General features: G+C 33.2%; 1 protein-coding gene across 2 annotated transcripts; it reads left to right on the top strand.

Moving 5' to 3' along the window:
• The first annotated feature begins 224 nt into the window (after positions 1–224).
• On the top strand, positions 225–9,887 carry LOC134270316 (influenza virus NS1A-binding protein homolog). 2 transcript variants are annotated; one of them, XM_062752536.1, is made up of 8 exons: positions 225–402; positions 3,086–3,358; positions 3,954–4,054; positions 4,707–4,887; positions 7,087–7,202; positions 7,894–8,127; positions 8,259–8,375; positions 9,592–9,887. In XM_062752536.1, the coding sequence occupies exons 2-8, from the start codon at positions 3,099–3,101 to the stop codon at positions 9,684–9,686; spliced, it is 1,104 nt and encodes a 367-aa protein (XP_062608520.1). In that variant the 5' UTR covers positions 225–402; positions 3,086–3,098; the 3' UTR covers positions 9,687–9,887. The 2 variants fall into 2 exon arrangements, with proteins under 2 accessions (XP_062608520.1, XP_062608519.1); XM_062752535.1 differs by lacking the exon at positions 225–402 and adding an exon at positions 1,891–2,033.
• Positions 9,888–19,212: the final 9,325 nt, after the last annotated feature.

The raw sequence follows: 19,212 nt of genomic DNA, 5'->3' as shown, positions 1-19,212 counted from the left end.
TCTTTTTGATGGGTAATACAAAAAATCTTTCACATCAAATCCATTTCATTAGGTGATTTAAATTCTACACGTAATGTCAATAAGACCATCCAAGTTTTTATTGGTTTCATGGGTTTGGTATATTACATATTCAATTACAAAATAAAGTATCGCCACAGCTGAATTTTGTAATTTATATAGCCCCAATTCATTGTAGCATAGGAATCTCCCTTTAAATAACAAGAGTTACTGCGTTACGTATAAGCACTGTCTGTTTGGAAAGGTTTTATCAATAAGAGCAAAATGTTTAGAGTAAACATCAATAATGTGGAGGACATCCGTTTTATTTTACAGGAGATAATCCAATATAAAGTTAAGGGGTTATGGAGATAGATATGGATTTGAAGACAACAGACATTTAAGGTAAGGCTATCATTGTCTCCATGTTGGCATTCATTCCGTTTAAAACTAAAGTACATTTATATCACCTGGGATTTTCAAAAAGGCTCATATCAGACATTCACTAACTGAATAAGTTTTTTTTTCATCATCAGAGTTTGTCTTATAGATTTTATTATATTCCCCTCAGGCTCTCTCTCTCTCTCTCTCTCTCTCTCTCTCTCTCTCTCTCTCTCTCTCTCTCTCTCTCTCTCTCTCTGCGAAATGAAATTCAAGTGACTTCCAATACTTGGTGTTTTAAAGCTTTTAATAAAATCAAATCAAACATCAATGATCTTGCAGCATCCCCAGCCCTGCATTAGTTTACTAAATATCACAAACAACTGTCATACCTTTAATGCTACGTTTATTGGGTGTAATCTGATCTTATCAATGATAATATCTTAATAGGGTATGTTCTGTCCAGGCGATCTAGAGCATTTAAAAGACAGTCATTTTTGAATTATCAAATATACTAAAGGTTTCATCGAGTACATATATTGCTAGAGTATCATTCCTAATATAATATGCAAATCTGAAGATATCCGTACAGATACTCAGTGTTTCAAAGTATGCCATACAATGCATTAACAAAATCACCAGTTCGAAGCAATGTTCAAATATTATTTAGCATAAAATAACAAAGTTTAGGTGTAGTATACTGTACATATCATCTTGTGTGGTGTTTTTTCTTTGTTTTTACTTTGACATTTCATTTACTTCGAAATGGTGAGTAAAATAGTCACCTCCAGGAAATATTTTAGTAAAAGTTAACAAGAAAAGACTAGCATATATTGACTGTTCAAAAAGTCTGGACATGACTTAGTATAGGATATTATCCCATCACATGCTGACGGAAAAAAGTATAGTGTAAGGTGGACAAAGTGGGGATGCATTACGGAATTATGTACAAATGAAATAAATACTCTGGTTGCTGATACTGTTTTCCTGCATATTTTAAACTGTTTCTTTTCGCCATTTCAATAATTTGACCCATCTGATATACGTTCACATACTTTTGAAACATATATAGAAGGTTTTAGATAAGAGGCAGGATCTTTCTAAGTGTCTTCTTTTTAATTCTTCAAAATACAAACTCCTAAACTGAACAAACATGAACATCTCTTTGTTAAATCACCATTCTGTAAGTGTTTCTGATAGTTTTAACTAAAATGCCCACTTAATCAAAATGGCCATTGTGATTTTATTTGGTCTTAACAGTTTTGATGTTTGAATAAGAGATATCGCTTTGAATTAAATTCTGATCCTATATTTACCTTGCTACTTTATATTTAATCTATCTGAGTTTCTATTTTAAATTCTACAATGCAGGAAATTCTAATTTTTAAAATTGCTCTTACACCGAGTTACGACCTGGAACAATAAATACATTTAAAAGATAATTTGTTTAACGGTTAAAAACGATAAGCTTAGATAGCTGGTACCGGCCTCGACCACTGAACCGATGATTGCCATGCAGTTTTGGGAAGACGTTGTTAGTGAAAGTAATTTAGAGTTTACAAATACACCGTGTCAGAATTGGATAAATAATTTAGTTTGACCGCTGTATATTAAGGTTTTTGCCATGAATAGATAAATACAGCTGATATTTAAAGGTAAGACATTTATGGGCTTTTATTCTAAAAAAGATTCTTGTTTCATTTCAACGAAGGAAAACAAAATGAAAACTTAATTTTGAAATAGTCTTATAGAAAACACAACTTAAAAACCAAACTGTATACTTTTAAGATTACCTTTTATGTTCTGACCACCTTTAAAAAATCTTAAGAAAACGTTTCCATATTTAATAAATTTATTTCTTTAGAAATATATTTTTTAAGTTTAAAATTTTAAATGTAAAGCACTTTTATGAAAGGTAAAGCAAAATTCGGTCATTTTATCCTCAACTTTCCTTTGAGGACCAAGCTTATGATATTTTTTTCACATCTTCACCTTGCATTTTTCTACTGCAGAATATTCACATTTAAAGATTGAGCTCAAAATTGGACATACTTCTATGAACTTCAAAACGGCAGATTTTCTTGTTAGTGCAATAAAAATATCATTAAATTTAAAAGCTTTGAGTTCTTAATGGCGTTGATCTCTCTTCAATTCCCTCACTCTATTTTAAAAAAGTAAATCACGGCTGCTAAGCACGTGGGATTTAAATAAGGAGCTATCTTGCTGAATTCTTTCATAGTGATCAAAGATAAAAGAAACATCGATTGAACATAATTATGTTGCATATTTTATCAACAGATCCATTTTGTCAACAGATCCAGATCAGGTGAAAACGATACCCAAAACGAACTAAGGAATTTATAGGTTGTTTGACTATTTTTTCCCTTAACATGTTCCTTACTGTTCTTCTCGATATTTAAACAAATCATTAGTTTCAGGCCAAATATTTACTAAAAACGAATACTAATTCCATACAGAATGACAGCGATTAGATTTTATCTTTCACTATATATACATTTCACATTATGCCTTGTCCTGACACATTAAAAGAAAATAGATATTCCTATGTTTACAACAAAGCAACCAAAATTATATTAGTTTTTCCAACGTTATGGACAACATGGAAGAATGAACAACTCTAGGAGAGAGATCTTTCTATGCCTACAACAAAGCAACAAGAATTATAAGTTTATTTCTAATTTTATAGACAACATGGAAGAATGAGCAACTCTAGAAGATCCTCTTCCGGTCAGTTTGTCCAGCACCGATTGTACACCATTAACAGGGCGGGGTCCGGGGAGGCATTCTACATCCTCCTGACTCCTGACCACAATGATGTCCTGACCTATCAGATCAAGACCGAGCACTGGAAGGCCACCAAGGACATCAGTCACTTTGGGGTCGCCATCGTCAACAACTTCCTGTACATTATTGGCGGGTTTAACGTGGCCACTGCCAAGCACGTGAAAAGAGTTGTCAGGTAAATAAAACTCCTCTTAATGAATCGCTCATTTACAAAATTTATGTTATTTTTGGCTTGACTATTTAAGGACTGATTTTATGTGCACTTATCTTTCAAGCTTTTTTTTTCATTTTATTAGATTATCGATTGAACCATAAATTTTACTTAAGTGTCAGCAGGTTTTTTTTTTTCTTGTGCTACAATTTAATTCCTGAATGATACCATAACAGCAAACCAATGTTTTATTAATTTTTATACTGTATTTCTTCCAAACGAACTGATCTTGTTTCAGATATAAAAATGTATTTTAGTTGATTTTTCTCAAATTAAAACCAATCAATCATGAAATGATAAAATTATCTTTACCGGTCATATTTCTGCTTCCTTAGTCTATGGAAACTTGATGAGTGGATATTTTAACCATAAATAATCATTTAATCATTCACTATTTAAAAAAAAGTACCTTATTATTTACTTTAAGTAATCACCCTGATGTAATAAAGTTCGATATCTTCCCCCTTTACATCTAATTAAACAAAACATCTGAACGTAGTGTTTTGAACAGTAAAAACTTCTACAGAAATTTCCTGAACTGTACTCACCATTTTATTAGATTTGATCCAGACGACGGGACATGGAAAGACGTTAAACCTCTTCCAGTCGCGCGTGCCAAGTTCGCTACTGCTGTATTGGATGGCAAAATCCTGGTTCTAGGTATCTGAAACTAAATAAAATGCAATCAATGTGTTCATTATTATTATAGCGATAACAAAGTCATAAAGGTTTTAGCCTGGGATGGTATCCGTATGCAGAATGTCATACATTGTTCTATATTTTTTGTTCCAAGTCATTAATTTATGGATTAAGATAAAAACAAGGACACAGTAGGAAAACACGAAAATTGTAAACTGGAAAAATTAGTTGTACGATAAACTGTGTTGGAAGCACCATCCTTCCCTGGGGAAAGCTTATGGGCTTATGTTTTGTCATTCCCAAAGGATTATAGATTTTCACAAAATGTTGAGTATTCTGTAAAATATTGCTTCGACACAATGTCTATATGCTCTCGGGTGTAATTGGGCTCTTACATCGTTTTTGATTGAGTAGATGATAAAGCTTTGTCAATGTTACAACAGGAATTCACAGTGTTGTTCTTTTTTATTATTTTACGGAACTGCTCATTTCTACATCATGTTAGTTGAATGAATAAATAAAAAGGCGACATCATACATCTTAAAAATACCAAACGTACATTTCAATATTAAACCTGCCACTAAATTTCTATATGTTTAATAATAGTTATATAGTTCTAATACATTTAACTTTAAATATATCGTATTTTATTGACAATAATTATATTATGTAGGTGGGGAGGAGAGCAACGGCAAAGTTCTGTCTTCCTGTGAAATGTATGACCCGGAAGTGAACGAATGGACAGAGGCACCACCGCTTGTCTCACCAAGAGCGAACCACGCATGCGTGGTGCACCACAACGAAATATATTGCGCAGGCGGTTACTATGGAAACAAGAGTCACAGAAATATCTGGTAAGGTTACATCACCTTTCATAGCATGACATGAGATTGAATTCTAAGTTCTCAATTGTAATTGGTGAAGGGAATCAAATTAAGATTTATACTAAGCACTCAGGGCGATTCAAAAGTGAGGATTCTTTGTCGTACCAACGCCAACAGTGGACAGCACACCTCGGTTTTAAGGATACCATTTAAAAGACTCGTGACTTTCACTCCTAATTCCGGGTTCTTGGCGAGAAACAGTCACTACTAGATGCGCTTAAGGTTTGGAAAGGTGCGACAAACAAGAATCGAACCCGAACACGAAGCGAACACCTCGCCATAGGTTTGCCATGCCCCGTTTCTTAAATTTGTATTGTTTTAATCCACTCATGTGTACAAATTTAAATGTACATGTAACATGTAGTTATTTTTAGATCGGGTGAGCTCAACAGTCCAAAACAACGAAAAAGCGAATGTTTGAGAAACTGACATTACTAGTAGTTCATTATGAATGCAACTTGCAACCTTGCCGAGGTTGTGAAATCAATGTCTGAAAGAATAATACTGCGTAAAATGACTTTCTAATCGTGAAATTCAATAATAAATTAATTTTCATTGTGCAATAAACTGGAGGAGTTTTTCGTAATCTTTATTCATGAAGTTACAGGTCAGTGTATTCAACTTGCACGAGTAATTGAAACCAATTGAACAGAGGCTTCACTCATTTCAATATTCGATTTTTCATTCGACACTCCATATGAAAGCAAAAATCGGTGAAGTAAATAAAATTCAGAATGATGTGCAACATTAAAATTTTAAATTATTTCTTTTTTTCGAAATAAAAAAAATTATTATAAAATTAAAGTTCCGTTTCTGTATGCACTAAAAATCTAAAACAAGTTATTTTAAATGAACAAGTGTTTTCGATTTTAATTAATTGACCATCTGTTTTCTGAATAATTGATAAACACGTGATTAGTACTTCTTTCAATATTCTTTTTAATGTATTTACTTGATAAACAATCTACATAAAACTTTTAAGAATACTCTGAATTGCTTTCAGATATTTTTTCATTTGAATTTTGTTTTGAAAAAATCAGAAATATTGTGAAGGACAGCGTATATTAAAATATTCCCTTCATATTCTTTTAACTGCCGTTGGAAAAACGTATTTGGAGTAACTCCAGTTTCTTAGTTTCTTTCAGTCTTTAAACCTATCACTGTTTGACACCTTTGTCATTTACATGTATTATTTTCTAATGCGCAATTATTTTGAAATGTATGTATAATTATATGATTTTATATTAGTTCCCCCAAAAAAGACGTGAATATTGTACTTACCTTAGAAAAAAAAATTTCCAATTTCCATTTTAAAAAATCAGTAATGACGTTCGACTGTCTTCTTTAGGTTGACTTCGTGTATGGGAAAAAATGAAAATTTCGTTAGATTCAGAAAAAAGATGACTCTTTGTGGTGTATCGATCTGGACAGTTCCGCTTGTGCTTTTAATTTAAGAGATCTCCAGTATCAGTTAGCAAGTTCAACAAGCGTCAGAATTAGTTCAGTTAGCTATTAACTTAGCCTGACACGGCACGATATATTATCCTAGAACTTACGAATAAATTACAGAATCATGAATAATTTAGCAAAGTAACATGGGTACAAAAAGACCCAGAAGCTTAAGAAGTGTTTTTATTAATTTGTTGCTACTTGAAGTAGATGTTTATGAGGAAAACAATAGGCTGTGAATGTTGACAGGCCTGGGCATCAGTTGCCATACAAGGTGTTGGAATCTAGCCTAGATTCCATTAGCTTTGGACGTTTATGTTCTTTCTGAAGAACATTTAATCATTCATTCCTGATGCTATCTGTCAAGTTTATGATGGAAAACAATAATGAAATAGTTGCAATCAATGGGATTCAAATGAAGTCACATTCAATTCGAAAAGCAAATCTAACTTTTCATCTTTCATAAAAGATGTCACTATCCTATATAGGTACGCGGCCTTTTTAACGCAATATAGCATAAATTCTAAATATGACGTTCGATTCTAGATGTCGTTGAATACATGTATTGAAAGAAAATTGATATAATATTTCCATTGCATCACTCAAAGAAAGCATTAAAACGAACCACTTTGCATTAGCAAAATCAGTAACTCTTTTTTTTCTTTTTTCAAAGAAAAAGACCGTTTCAAATTTCACAGTCATTTATTTTAATTGCTTAAGGACCTACGAGGGCAGACGTTGGGAAGATCTGGGAAGACCTTACCCACATCAACTTCCGGAAAGTCTAGATAGGTTCGCCATGACAACAGTCGGCAGACATTTATATTTTATTGGAGGTAAGAAGGTTATAAAATGAAAATTAAAATTACTGCAGTGCATGGTTGGAACAGTTAACCCTACATTAACAAACAAAAAAGACATGATCATACACTGTAAGGGAGGGATATGTCTGTATGTAGATTATAATCAGGGGAAAAGGTTTAAAAGATTGTATACATGGTATATTTTAGTGATGAAGAGCTCACTGCTTAATAATTCCATAAAGGTGTCTAACCAGTCTACATGTACATTTCACGGATTATAATAAAAATTTTGTAAATTCGTTTGGTGGGGTATTTTAATTCAATAACACCTTTAAAATGCTATAAAGATTATAAATATTGGACTGTTCATTTATTCGATATATAACACATACATTGAATAGCTTTAGTATTCAAAAGAAATACTGTAAACGTATTACATTTAGCGGTGTATTCTATTTAACGATTTTGGCGGAATGCAGAGTCCGCTAATTCAAGTACATCGCTAAATGTCTTGTATATTAACTTTTATAACTAGCCAATTCAGACAGCGCTAATCAAATCTACGCTAACTGTTTGAAAATTGAATTACCGCCAAATATCGTACACGCCAAATGTAATAAACTTACAGTAGACAAAATAATAATGGGAAGTAAATTTCAATATTGTTGTCCTAATAACTAGTAATGGAAATACCACATATAATGTAGTGTTTAAATATTTGCAGGTGTAATGTGTTCCATGGATAATCAAGAAAAGAAATTAAAATTTGTAACACACCGTCGTATTTTTTCCTACACGACCAGCGTGTCAGCCATGTCTCGACCGGAAGTGGTGGATGAGGAGGAGGAAGACCCAGATGACGAGAAACCCGTTCTTGTGTCTGAGTTTATTACCCCCTGGGACCTAGCTTTACCCAATATGTCATTCGGTCGTCATAGTCATGGTGTCGCTGCTGTCGGTATGCCTTTTTAAAGTGGCAGTTTTCATCAACTTTTAAAAATCTTAACTTCTAATATCACTCATTTTATTTACGGAAAAAAATCTTTAAAGAAGCTGACCCATTCTGAGTGTTCCTTTTTCTTTGTTCAGGGACTCGTATTTTTGTCATGGGGGGATCATTGCTGGAAACAGGTCAACAAGTTCGTATAGTGGAAGTGTTCGATACAGAGAAAGGAGAGTGGGAGGAAGATTTCCGGTTCCGGAAAGGTCGGTCCATTTTACTCGTCCGCTCATTTCATTACTAGTATTGTTTATCAAAAAAAGGTTTTGCATGGTATATCAAACTACATGAGTCAAAATTTTGAAAATTTCACAATTCTTAAGTGCTTATTTAATATTTTCATTTCCGTAGGGGTTACCTCTTTCTTTGATGCATTTTTGGTTAATTTTACCTCCATTTAATGATTCTAGAACAAGAGCAAAAAGGAATTGCAAATTATTAATTTCTAATTTTTTAAAATTTGGAAACAAGTTAGAGGGAAAAAGAATTCAGATCTTCGAATAGAACTTTACTGTAAACCATATGTAGCATACAAGTCTTTAGATTTGTTTTCCATTTGATATCCTTTTCTTTTAAGTCATATTACTAAAAAAATTATAAAAATTTTCTGCATGGCCCCCGTGGAAATCTAAATGCAGCAATAAAATATTGAATGGATGAAATTAGCGTGAGGACTTGTTTTGAAATTCCACGCAAAAATAATTTCTAAAACAGACACTTATGATTACTGTAGAATTGGTTTCCAGTCTCAACACTACAAGGACACCACACTATACCCTCAAGATTAAAAAATGTAACAACGCACGCATGAACATTTATAATTAGAGAAAATGTTTTATACTGTCATTAGAGGTTAATGAAGTCTTTGATGTTGATATGCTGAGTGGAGTGTTGCGTAAATTGCAATTAATTAAATTCTTTTTAAAATTTAATTCAGTGCAAGAACTAAGTCCTGTAATTCTAATTCATGTACATCAAAATAACAATATACGTTATGCACGTATACATGTAACAGCCAAGGACAGCAAAATTGTTTGTGTATATATATACCGGTATTTCTAACAATTCATGCACATTAAGGCACACTGTAAAAAGAAATAACTAGTTAATGTCACGAAGAAAACTAGTAGATTCACTGTCCATACAATCACTACCTTAATAGTAGTTTTACCAGATATTGGTATATTTACTAGATAAGATTAGTAAATTTAGAATTGATGAGTAACTTTCACTAGGTATCTAAGTATCTATACGACCCCCGCTCCACAACTCACTATCTTAACCAGTAAACTGAAAGTTTACTAATCACGACCAACGCTTTATGAAACACACTAGTTAAATTCACTAGGTTTTTCGTTCAGTGCATTTCTTACAAAATTTGACGTTTATCTTAACAAAAGTTTTTTGTACATCTTTATTCAGGCGATGTTTCAAATGTAACTTGTGCAATTTTGGAAGTTCCTTACAAGCAAGAAGAAACTCGAGTGAACGAACGACTAAAATGGATACTGTGGTAGATGATCATTAAGAACAAAGGGAAGCCACTTTCAGGATATTCACACACTCCATGTCAGAGAAAGGATGCGCTGAAGCAGTTATTCCTACATATCATATATGTCTATGTTCTGGTCAAATTATTGAATTTTTATATATACACATAAAATTGTTATCTTTTTTATTGTTAAGTGATCTCTGTATTAATTAAATAAACATGTTAAAAAAAAGGATTTTTGTACTCTTTCTCAGAAGAATCTAGTTACTAGTTTACTGTGCCGTGTAAAAGTCGCGCTTCTTTCTTTCTTCTTTCCAACGAATAGCAATAACCAAAGTTTTTAAAAGTTGGACCCAGTTCAATGTAAAACTAATCAAATATTTTCCTTAACAAGGGGTTCATGTACCATAACGCTCACCTGAGTCACTATAGTTATGCAGCTTGTTTAACTTATTTATCCCACTTTATAAAAATATGTAAATTGTTGCCTTCTTCTACCACCAGGGGTTATGGATAAAACTTAAATTGAAGCAACACTACCCGAGAATGCTTCAATATGAATAAATATGACCAATCATAGCTTTGTCTTTCTTCGTTAAACACACAGTACTTATCATTTAATTTTCTAAAGGTTGGGTTAAAATCTAAACATGTACATGTATGCATGCTTAAAATCAAAATTCATGATATTTTAACTTAGTCTCCATCTTTCTAAAAGTACAATTGCGGTTACAGTAAGGGTCAACAATACTTAATGTTCAGGTACCTAGCATCACAGGAGTCTGAAGTTTAAATCGTAAAAAAAAAAAAATAAATAAAATAAAAAAAAATTCCGGAAAAAATTTTTCCTACCCTTAACTAAAAAAAACCCCAGGATGGCAACGTGTTTTGGGGGAACCCACCTAAACAAATAGATCTGGGCTTGGTCGGAAAAATCTCGCAACAAATTCAGTATCCGGAGTGTTTGCGCTATTTATTCAAGTTAAGAAATCAAATCTACTTGACGACTACGGGCTGTTCATGGCCTTTTTTCCAGTTTGACAGCTCATCCTGGACTCCATGCCACTAAACCGGAAATGAACTTCGAGGTGAATATATGACGTAATTGAAGAAAAGAACCCAAAAAATGCATGTAAAACTTCATGTACAATTTTATGTTACCATACGTGATCAATAAAAAGATATATTTTTCAAACAAAATAATGCTTTATAAGGGCGCTTAGTCTAACTGTTTGGCTCTTTGTCGACATGGCTTTTCAGTGATTTAAATTTGGCGCTTGTATAAACTGAATTATCTGTCCCTGGTACACATCGTCGTAAAAGTAATAAAAAGAATAAATAACTTTTTAAAGTTCTCTTAAATATATTTAAAATAACTGAATAAAATTACGTTGAACAATTATTTATTTTATTTCATTTGAACAAGTTTTTATAAACGTCAAATATACACTGCGAGATTCTCTTCCGGTTTAGTGGCATGGAGTCCAGGATGAGCTGTCAAAGTGGAAAAAGGGCTAGGAACGGCCCGTAGTCGTCAAGCAGATTTGATTTCTTAACTTGAATAAATAGCACAAACACTCCGGATACTGAATTAGTTGCGAGATTTTTCCGACCAAGCCCAGATCTATTTGTTTAGGTGGGTCCCCCCAAAACACGTTGCCATCCTGGGGGTTTTTTAGTTAAGGGTAGGAAAATTTTTTTCCGGATTTTTTTTTTTTTTTTTTTTTGACGATAAAAACTTCAGACTCCTGTGCTAGCATACACTGTAAACTTGTAAAGGGGCGCCTACCTTTCTTCCCAAACATCATTTTTTAAAAAGAAAATGTTCATTCAAAGGTCGGTTTGACCTCGCTTTATAAAGTGCAGTATAGTGGTATATAGTTAAATAACGGTTATGAATAAAATTTGATATTGAAAGCCTTACGCAAAACACCCTTCGAAACAGGAGTTTTGAGTTTCGAGTAATAATCCAATATTCCGACTTTTATTACCTTTTTTCATGTTGTCTATCAGGTAAGTTGATTTTTTTCTCTGGCTTCCCACCTTTCAAACTTGATGCTGGGTCTGTTATATTTGAAACCTGTAAGGGTAGTCAGGACCATTGGAAGGTAAATATATGTAACATACATGTCATGCTATAATTTCAAAGCAAAGTATACTGATACTGATATGGTACAGAGTCAAGTCAATAAATCAAAAAATTAAAAAGTAAAATATTTACTAGAACACTAGAAAAATGTTATAATTTCTAACATTATAGAAAATTTACTTTTCAAATAATAAATGAATTAGAATCTATAAATTCTATTATTCTTCTTCTCTTTATACAACTAAATATTAAATTTAATATAGTTCATTTTGTCAATATATTATCTTTTTCATATAAAGATTTTAATACGTTTTATTAGCTCACCTGAGCCGAAGGCTCAAGTGAGCTTTTCCAATCACATTTTGTCCGTCGTCCGTCCGTCCGTCTGTCTGTCCGTCTGTAAACTTTTCACATTTTTGACTTCTTCTCAAGAACCACTGGGCCAATTTTGACCAAACTTGGTACAAAGCATCCTTGGGTGAAGGGGAATTTAAATTGTTAAAATGAAGGGCCAAGTCTCCTCACAAGGGGAGATAATCAAGAAAAGACAAAAATAGGGTGGGGTCATTAAAAAATCTTCTTCTCAAGAACCACTGGGCCAGAAAAGCTGAAACTTATGTGGAAGCATCCTGGGGTAGTGTAGATTCTAAATTGTTCAAATCATGACCCCCAGGGGTAGGGCGGGGCCACAATGGGGAATCCAAGTTTTACATAGAAATATATAGGAAAAATCTTTGAAAATCTTCTTCTCAAGAACCACTGGGCCAGAAAAGCTGAAACTTATGTGGAAGCATCCTCAGGTAATGTAGATTCTAAATTGTTCAAATCATGACCCCCGGGGGTAGGGCGGGGCCACAATGGGGAATCCAAGTTTTACATAGAAATATATAGGAAAAATCTTTAAAAATCTTCTTCTCAAGAACCACTGGGCCAGAAAAGCTGAAACTTACGTGGAAGCATCCTGGGGTAGTGTAGATTCTAAATTGTTGAAATCATGACCCCCGGGAGTAGGACGGGGCCACAATGGGGAATCCAAGTTTTACATAGAAATATATAGGAAAAATATTTGAAAATCTTCTTCTCAAGAACCACTGGGCCAGAAAAGCTGAAACTTACGTGGAAGCATCCTGGGGTAGTGTAGATTCTAAATTATTCAAAAACATGACCCTCGGGGGTAGGGCGGGGCCACAATGGGGAATCCAAGTTTTACATAGAAATATATAGGAAAAATCTTTAAAAATCTTCTTCTCAAGAACCACTGGGCCAGAAAAGCTGAAACTTATTTGGAAGCATCCTGGGGTAGTGTAGATTCTAAATTGTTCAAATCATGACCCCTGGGAGTAGGGCGGGGCCACATTGGGAAATCCAAGTTTTACAATATATAGGAAAAATCTTTGAAAATCTTCTTCTCAAGAACCACTGGGTCAGAAAAGCTAAAACTTTAATATGTGCACATGGAAGCATCCTGGGGTCGTGTAGATTTCAAAATGTCTAAATTATGATCAGTGGGGTAGGATGAGGTCGCAGTATGTATTTAAAGGGGGAAATCTGGTAAAGAACAGAATGGTCAAAGCTTCTCAGGTGAGCGATGTGGCCCATGGGCCCTTTGTTTTAACATTCTTTGTGCCGCGGGCCTATTTTGGGCCTATTTTCAAATACTACGTTAAGTGCCGCGGGCCTATTTTGGGCCTACCGTTAGCTTATTTACGTCACAAGTAAAACTGATTATGACGTTACGTCATCATTCTGAGTTTCGCGCCATTTTAGCCTCTTGTTACAGAAACCCATCATATTACGTTCTACTGAAAAATTTATGTCGGAATGAATATGTTAAACGGGTATTTTATTTGTTTTTGTCACTAGAAAATTAAAATAGTACATTCTGATTTGAAATTAAACAACTTTCTGCGTTTTCAATCCTCGTTTGAGCGATGAAAGCAATCAAAATCCCATACGGAGAAATTTCAAAAAAAAAAATTACTCAGTATTTAGTCTGTCTTCAAAACGGGAATAATTTACTATTACTCATAAAAAAACTTAATGTTTTGATCGTGGAAATACTAGTAATGCTATATCATTTTGTATTTTCTGAAAATAATATTTAACCTTTAATCGTCATGATATATTATAAAGTTTATTACATTAAAACCCTGAAGGGCTTTTTGACAGACTATAAAAAGTTTTAAAGTTTCATCCTCGGGAGCATAACAAAATGAAAGGGTGTATTTCATACATGCCACATAATAAAAAAATCCACAAAGAGACGAGAAACTTTACAAATAAACCCCTCAATTTTTAGCCGGGCTTATTGCTCAAAGAGCAATTGCCGGCTTATGTGATCCTGTTCAAGGCAGGATGTTGACCCCATAGTCGCCATTTTAAAGTTACGTGCAAAAATATAGTTCTTACTCTCAACCGCTTTTGAGATAATACAAACGCTAAATAAAGCAACAAAAATAAAACGAAGTTTTATCTATATAAAATAAATATTAGTAGTAATGACTTTGAAAACTTCATAAGTCGAAGAACATAGTTCATCAATCTCTCACCAGAGGGCGTTTTACGCTCATCGCTCCAACACCTCTGTTATCGTCTAAATTACAAGAATCTTGTAAAACGAAAATAAATAAAATTATAGATTTCCACCAACTTGGTAATTTTTTTTAATGAAATTAGAAATATCAATCTGTAGCACTTCTTTTGTTCTTTCAAAATTTGGATATATATTAAAATAGCTTCAATATATACGGCACTATTTTGTTCTGAATTTTTACACATATTTACATTTTGAAACCAAGGAGACAAAGTCAGGAAATATTTACTACCAGAGAGCTTAAAACATGTAACATTTTTTGAGAAAACATACCAAACAATCAATGTTTATACAATTTTTGTCGACAAATAATTATTTGACAATCCGCGCTACTTTTTAGACGACAACAGAGGTGTAAGCTGAGCGCGCCCTCTGGTGAGAGATTGATAGTTCATTAGCGTAAGGATTTTTGATAATCAGTGTTACCGTAGTTCTCTACACATACGAGGTAAAGCAGGAGAGGGAACCAGACTGGCCTGTGTGTTTACATTCAGCTGCGGTACCAGATTAATTCTGATTCTGACAAAATCGGACCGTGGTATTAGGATTGAAAAACTCACTCTCAGTGTCTTATCATTTATATTGATAGTTTTAAAATAATTTTTTCTTCAGAATATAAACGTGATTCATGTAAGAAATCCATTCTACTCTGTAAATGAGCCCGGCTCTCTGTACTTCTGAGTACTTTGATGTAATACATGTAGTCAGTGCATGACATCGCCAATTGCCGGAAAAAGACTGCTTATGTCCATTGAACAATATTATTATGGCTCTTTTTTCTGAAAGAAACGACTTTGAAATAGAACCTCTTTAATTAAAAGACCAACAAAGACTGAATTTCTTTTAGGCACGAATCATCGATTTTAATTGCCGACAGGGGAGGGGGGAGCCGTTGCTTCTCCTGTTCGATTATATCTCAGTGGCGTAGCATCGTTTTTGAAAGTGGGGGGGGGGGGCAGCCAGAGAAAAAAACATTTTTTACTTACCTGGAATTTCGTGGGGAGGGGGGGGGGTAGGTAAACAAACTTTCTCAGTGTCAACTACTTTTACTACCAGTTCTAATAATACATTTTCGGTACATCACTAAAAGTGTGGGGGGGAGGGCAACCAGGCTTTCATTTAACATTTCCTATAGTCTAAGTAAGGTTGGGAAAAAAGTGGGGGGTAGCCCCCCCCCCCCCCGTACGCCCCTGTATCTCACTATTAAATTATTGAATTATGGCAGGTTTTTAAAATCAGAGGGCAGGCAAAATATCTTGTCTGTCGAAATTGGGGCAAGTACCCCGACCCGCCACCCAAGCGGGCAAATACCTCTAATATCTTGATTTCCTCGAGATTTCAACGTTACTTAAACCAGTAGTAATATACATGTATTATTCATTTTATTTTGTAGCAGCTATGCAAGCGATTTAAAAAGAACTAGATATGTCAATTTACAAACGCCTCTGGATTTTTAAAGGGCGTTGAAGGGTTTATTTACAAAGAACAAACACTTGTTTGTTTTTTTATTTTGTTTTGTATTTGTTTGTTTGGAGTTTTTTTTTTGTGATATATATTTTTAAAATCAATATTTTTAAAATATCATTACTATACTATGAGTTAAAATTAGCATAGAAACAAATGCCCCTGATTAAATTAATAAAATTTGTAGAGAAATAATGAAGTAAGTTTTTATAAACCTAAACATTTAAACCTCTTTCTTTGATTGATTCAAACAATCCATAGATTGCATCCAAGTATCCGGATCAAAAGTGAAAAGACGAAGAAAACATACGAAGTAACTCACGTCTTATAGTCGTGTATTCTTGGTTATATTTTTTAGGAACGCGATTAGAAAATGTGACAGTATTATCAATATAAACGTGTTAACAAATATAAAAAAATAATTTATAACAAAACGCTACAACTGTGCATTTTTAACTTCAATAAAAAGCCTATGAGATGTAAACGACGTTTCGGGACCTGACAACACGTTTCGGGACTTAGGTTAACACGTTTCGGGACTTGGGCTAACACGTTTCGGGACTTCTAAATATTTTGTTAAGGAAATGAAATAAAACTTGTTTACTTGTGTTTTTAAGTTTATACATGTATGATTTCTTAGTTTGATACGCAATTTATTATTTAAAAAGCACAGATTGGAGTTTTTATTAGTTTTAAAGTTTGCATACGGCATGGAGCACGCCTGCCGAGAAAATCAAACGCCCGCGGTGTTGTCTCTTTAATTTCTTATTTCAGTATTTGATATATTACCTTTATAAAATAGTTGGTTAACAATTGACCAAAATTTAATTCAAAAAATGTTTTTTTTAATGTGTATTTGATTTATTTCTAGTGTTTGATTCGAGAGTTTGTAGAATACAGTCGTATATATATAATTCCTTATTCAATAACTTTAAGCCATACGGCTCATCAGTTTATATAAACAAATATACATAATGAACGAGAGGTGAGAGTCTGCGGGGGTTGGAACCCCTAGTGTCCATCTGCCTGACTCCCATACTGGTACACCAACAGATATACAATATATTTCAAATTCTCCATTATTATATGAAAAATTATTATAGCATGATATACTCAGTAAAACATGAATACATATGAATTATATTATTCGTTATTTCTTGTAACAGATATACAATTATATATTTCCAATTCTCCATTATTACATGAAAAATTACTATGGCATATAGTACATGTATATATATGAATTATATTATTCATTGTTTCTTGTAACAGATATACAATATGCTTCTAATTCTCAATTCTTAAATGAAAAAATACTATTATTATAGTATATAATACATGAATACATATGGATTATATTATTCATTATTTCTTAATTTCATGGCATGGAGAATAAATTTCCCTAAACCAATTAAAACCCTAACATCATGAGAGCTGAGTAACTGAGTAAGCTTGTACATATTTGGTGATCTGAAATAATATGGTTTGATATATTTTTTCCTTAAAGTTTCATAATTAGGACATTCAAGTAAAAAATGATATTCATCTTCTATACAGTGATTACTACAAAATTGACATAATCTACTGCTTCTACCAATTTTCTGATATCTTCCTGCTTCTATACTTAAGTTATGGGAAGAAAGCCTTATTCTTGTAATATTTTTCTTCAATATAGAATAAATAGGTTTTGTCAAATATACATGGATTTTTGAAAAATTGTCACACACAATGTGTTTGTACAAAAAACATTTTGTTGAATTTTCGAAAAAAGCATTACAATCTTGAAGGTAATTATCCAACAGTCTTTCCTTGTACAAAGATATAAACTGTGTTGTATTAATAGAATCTTGCTTAAACCAAAAATTTCCAAGTCCCATTCTAAACAATTCATCTTTAACATCCCTTGCCCAATTAATTTTAGAATGTAATTTACTTTCTGCATTGTGCAATAGATATTCATAGGAAGATTTCAATATACAATTATTTGTATGAAGCAATTTACACCAGTATTTCATTATTCTGATTTTTCTCGATATGATTAGTGGATATCGACCCAATTCACGATAAACCATGTAACTACATGTAGATCTTTTAACTCCTAGCAAATTTTTACAGAACATAAGATGTATGCGCTCTATTTCAGGTGATTTGTGGAAACCCCAAATTTCACAACCATAATTCAAAACACTTAATATATATGTATCAAACAATTGACAATGTGTTTCTGCATTAAATTCAAACATTTGAATATTTCGATTTAGTCCAAAAAGTGCCTTTCGTCCCTGGTCTGCCAGCTTTTTCTGGGTGGAAGCAAATTTACCATTATAAAACAATGTAAGGCCTAGATAATTAAAAGAATCGACGCACTCGAGGATTTCACCATTGTAAGTCCACGACGAATTTACTGTTCCACTGTTTCGGAATACCATTATCTTTGTTTTTGATGCATTTACGGTCAGGTCCCATGTAGAAACATAACGATACAGAGAATCGAGCATTGCTTGCAACTCCTCGGGTGAACTGGCAAATATTACTGTATCATCAGCAAACATTAAAATGAATAGATTAAGCTCTCGCAATTCCACTGATGGAGAATTTTCACTTATAAAATGATTTTCAAGGTCGTCCACATACACGTTGAATAGGATTGGTGATAGAACTTCTCCTTGCATTAAACCATTTTTAACACTAAATATATCCGATACTTGGCCGGCATGTTTCACACAGGCTCGAACATCAGAATATAATGATTGGATGATCCTAATGAGTTTTCCAGTAATCCCTAATTTGATGAGCTTGTGCCATAATTTATCCCGGTTAATGGTATCGAAAGCTTTTTTGTAATCAATGAAGCAACAGTAAAGACGTTGTTTTTTATTTAATTTTTGAGCGATCAAACTTTGTAGGGAAAATATGGCATCTACAGTAGAGCGTCCAGATTGAAAACCGAATTGTGCATCTGTAATAATTGACTCCTCGGAGTTCCAGGAAGCGATCCTTTCATTTAAAATAGAAGTAAACAATTTTCCAAGGCTACTAGTAATACTTATGCCTCTGTAGTTCCCTGGATCAGATATACTGCCCTTTTTATGGATAGGTATTATAACTGCTTGTGACCACAATTTTGGAATTTCGTAACTACTGTGTGAAGACCACGGACGTGTTTTTCTTTCTAAGACTATCTTTCTCTCCTTTTTTAATAATAATTTTAGGTATTTCATTTCATATTTATTTGCAGAATTTACAAAGGCTCAAGCTAGCACACGAGCAGTAAAAACTTTACGTTTTACGGGTAGTTGTTTTAAATCAGAATCTGAAATGTTCCATATTCAACTTTTTAAACATCAATTTATAGAATTTATAATTATTATTTTAAAAAAATTAATCCCTCGAAAGTCCCAAATA

This window comes from Saccostrea cucullata, unplaced genomic scaffold (assembly GCF_032062105.1).
Source record: "Saccostrea cucullata isolate Sc308-1 unplaced genomic scaffold, CSIRO_AGI_Scuc_v1 ctg203, whole genome shotgun sequence".
In the NCBI taxonomy this organism is placed as follows: Eukaryota; Metazoa; Mollusca; class Bivalvia; order Ostreida; family Ostreidae; genus Saccostrea; species Saccostrea cuccullata.
Note: the sequence above shows the minus strand (reverse complement) of the source record. Positions and strands in the feature narration are given on the sequence as shown.

What these genes read in the sequence shown, in the direction of transcription:
- LOC134270316 (XM_062752536.1), top strand. Translation starts at nt 3,099, where the DNA reads ATGAGCAACTCTAGAAGATCCTCTTCCGGTCAGTTTGTCCAGCACCGA. An exon ending in CACGTGAAAAGAGTTGTCAG is followed by an intron (nt 3,359 to 3,953) that starts GTAAATAAAACT and finishes CCATTTTATTAG; the next exon opens with ATTTGATCCAGACGACGGGA. An exon ending in AAGAGTCACAGAAATATCTG is followed by an intron (nt 4,888 to 7,086) that starts GTAAGGTTACAT and finishes TAATTGCTTAAG; the next exon opens with GACCTACGAGGGCAGACGTT.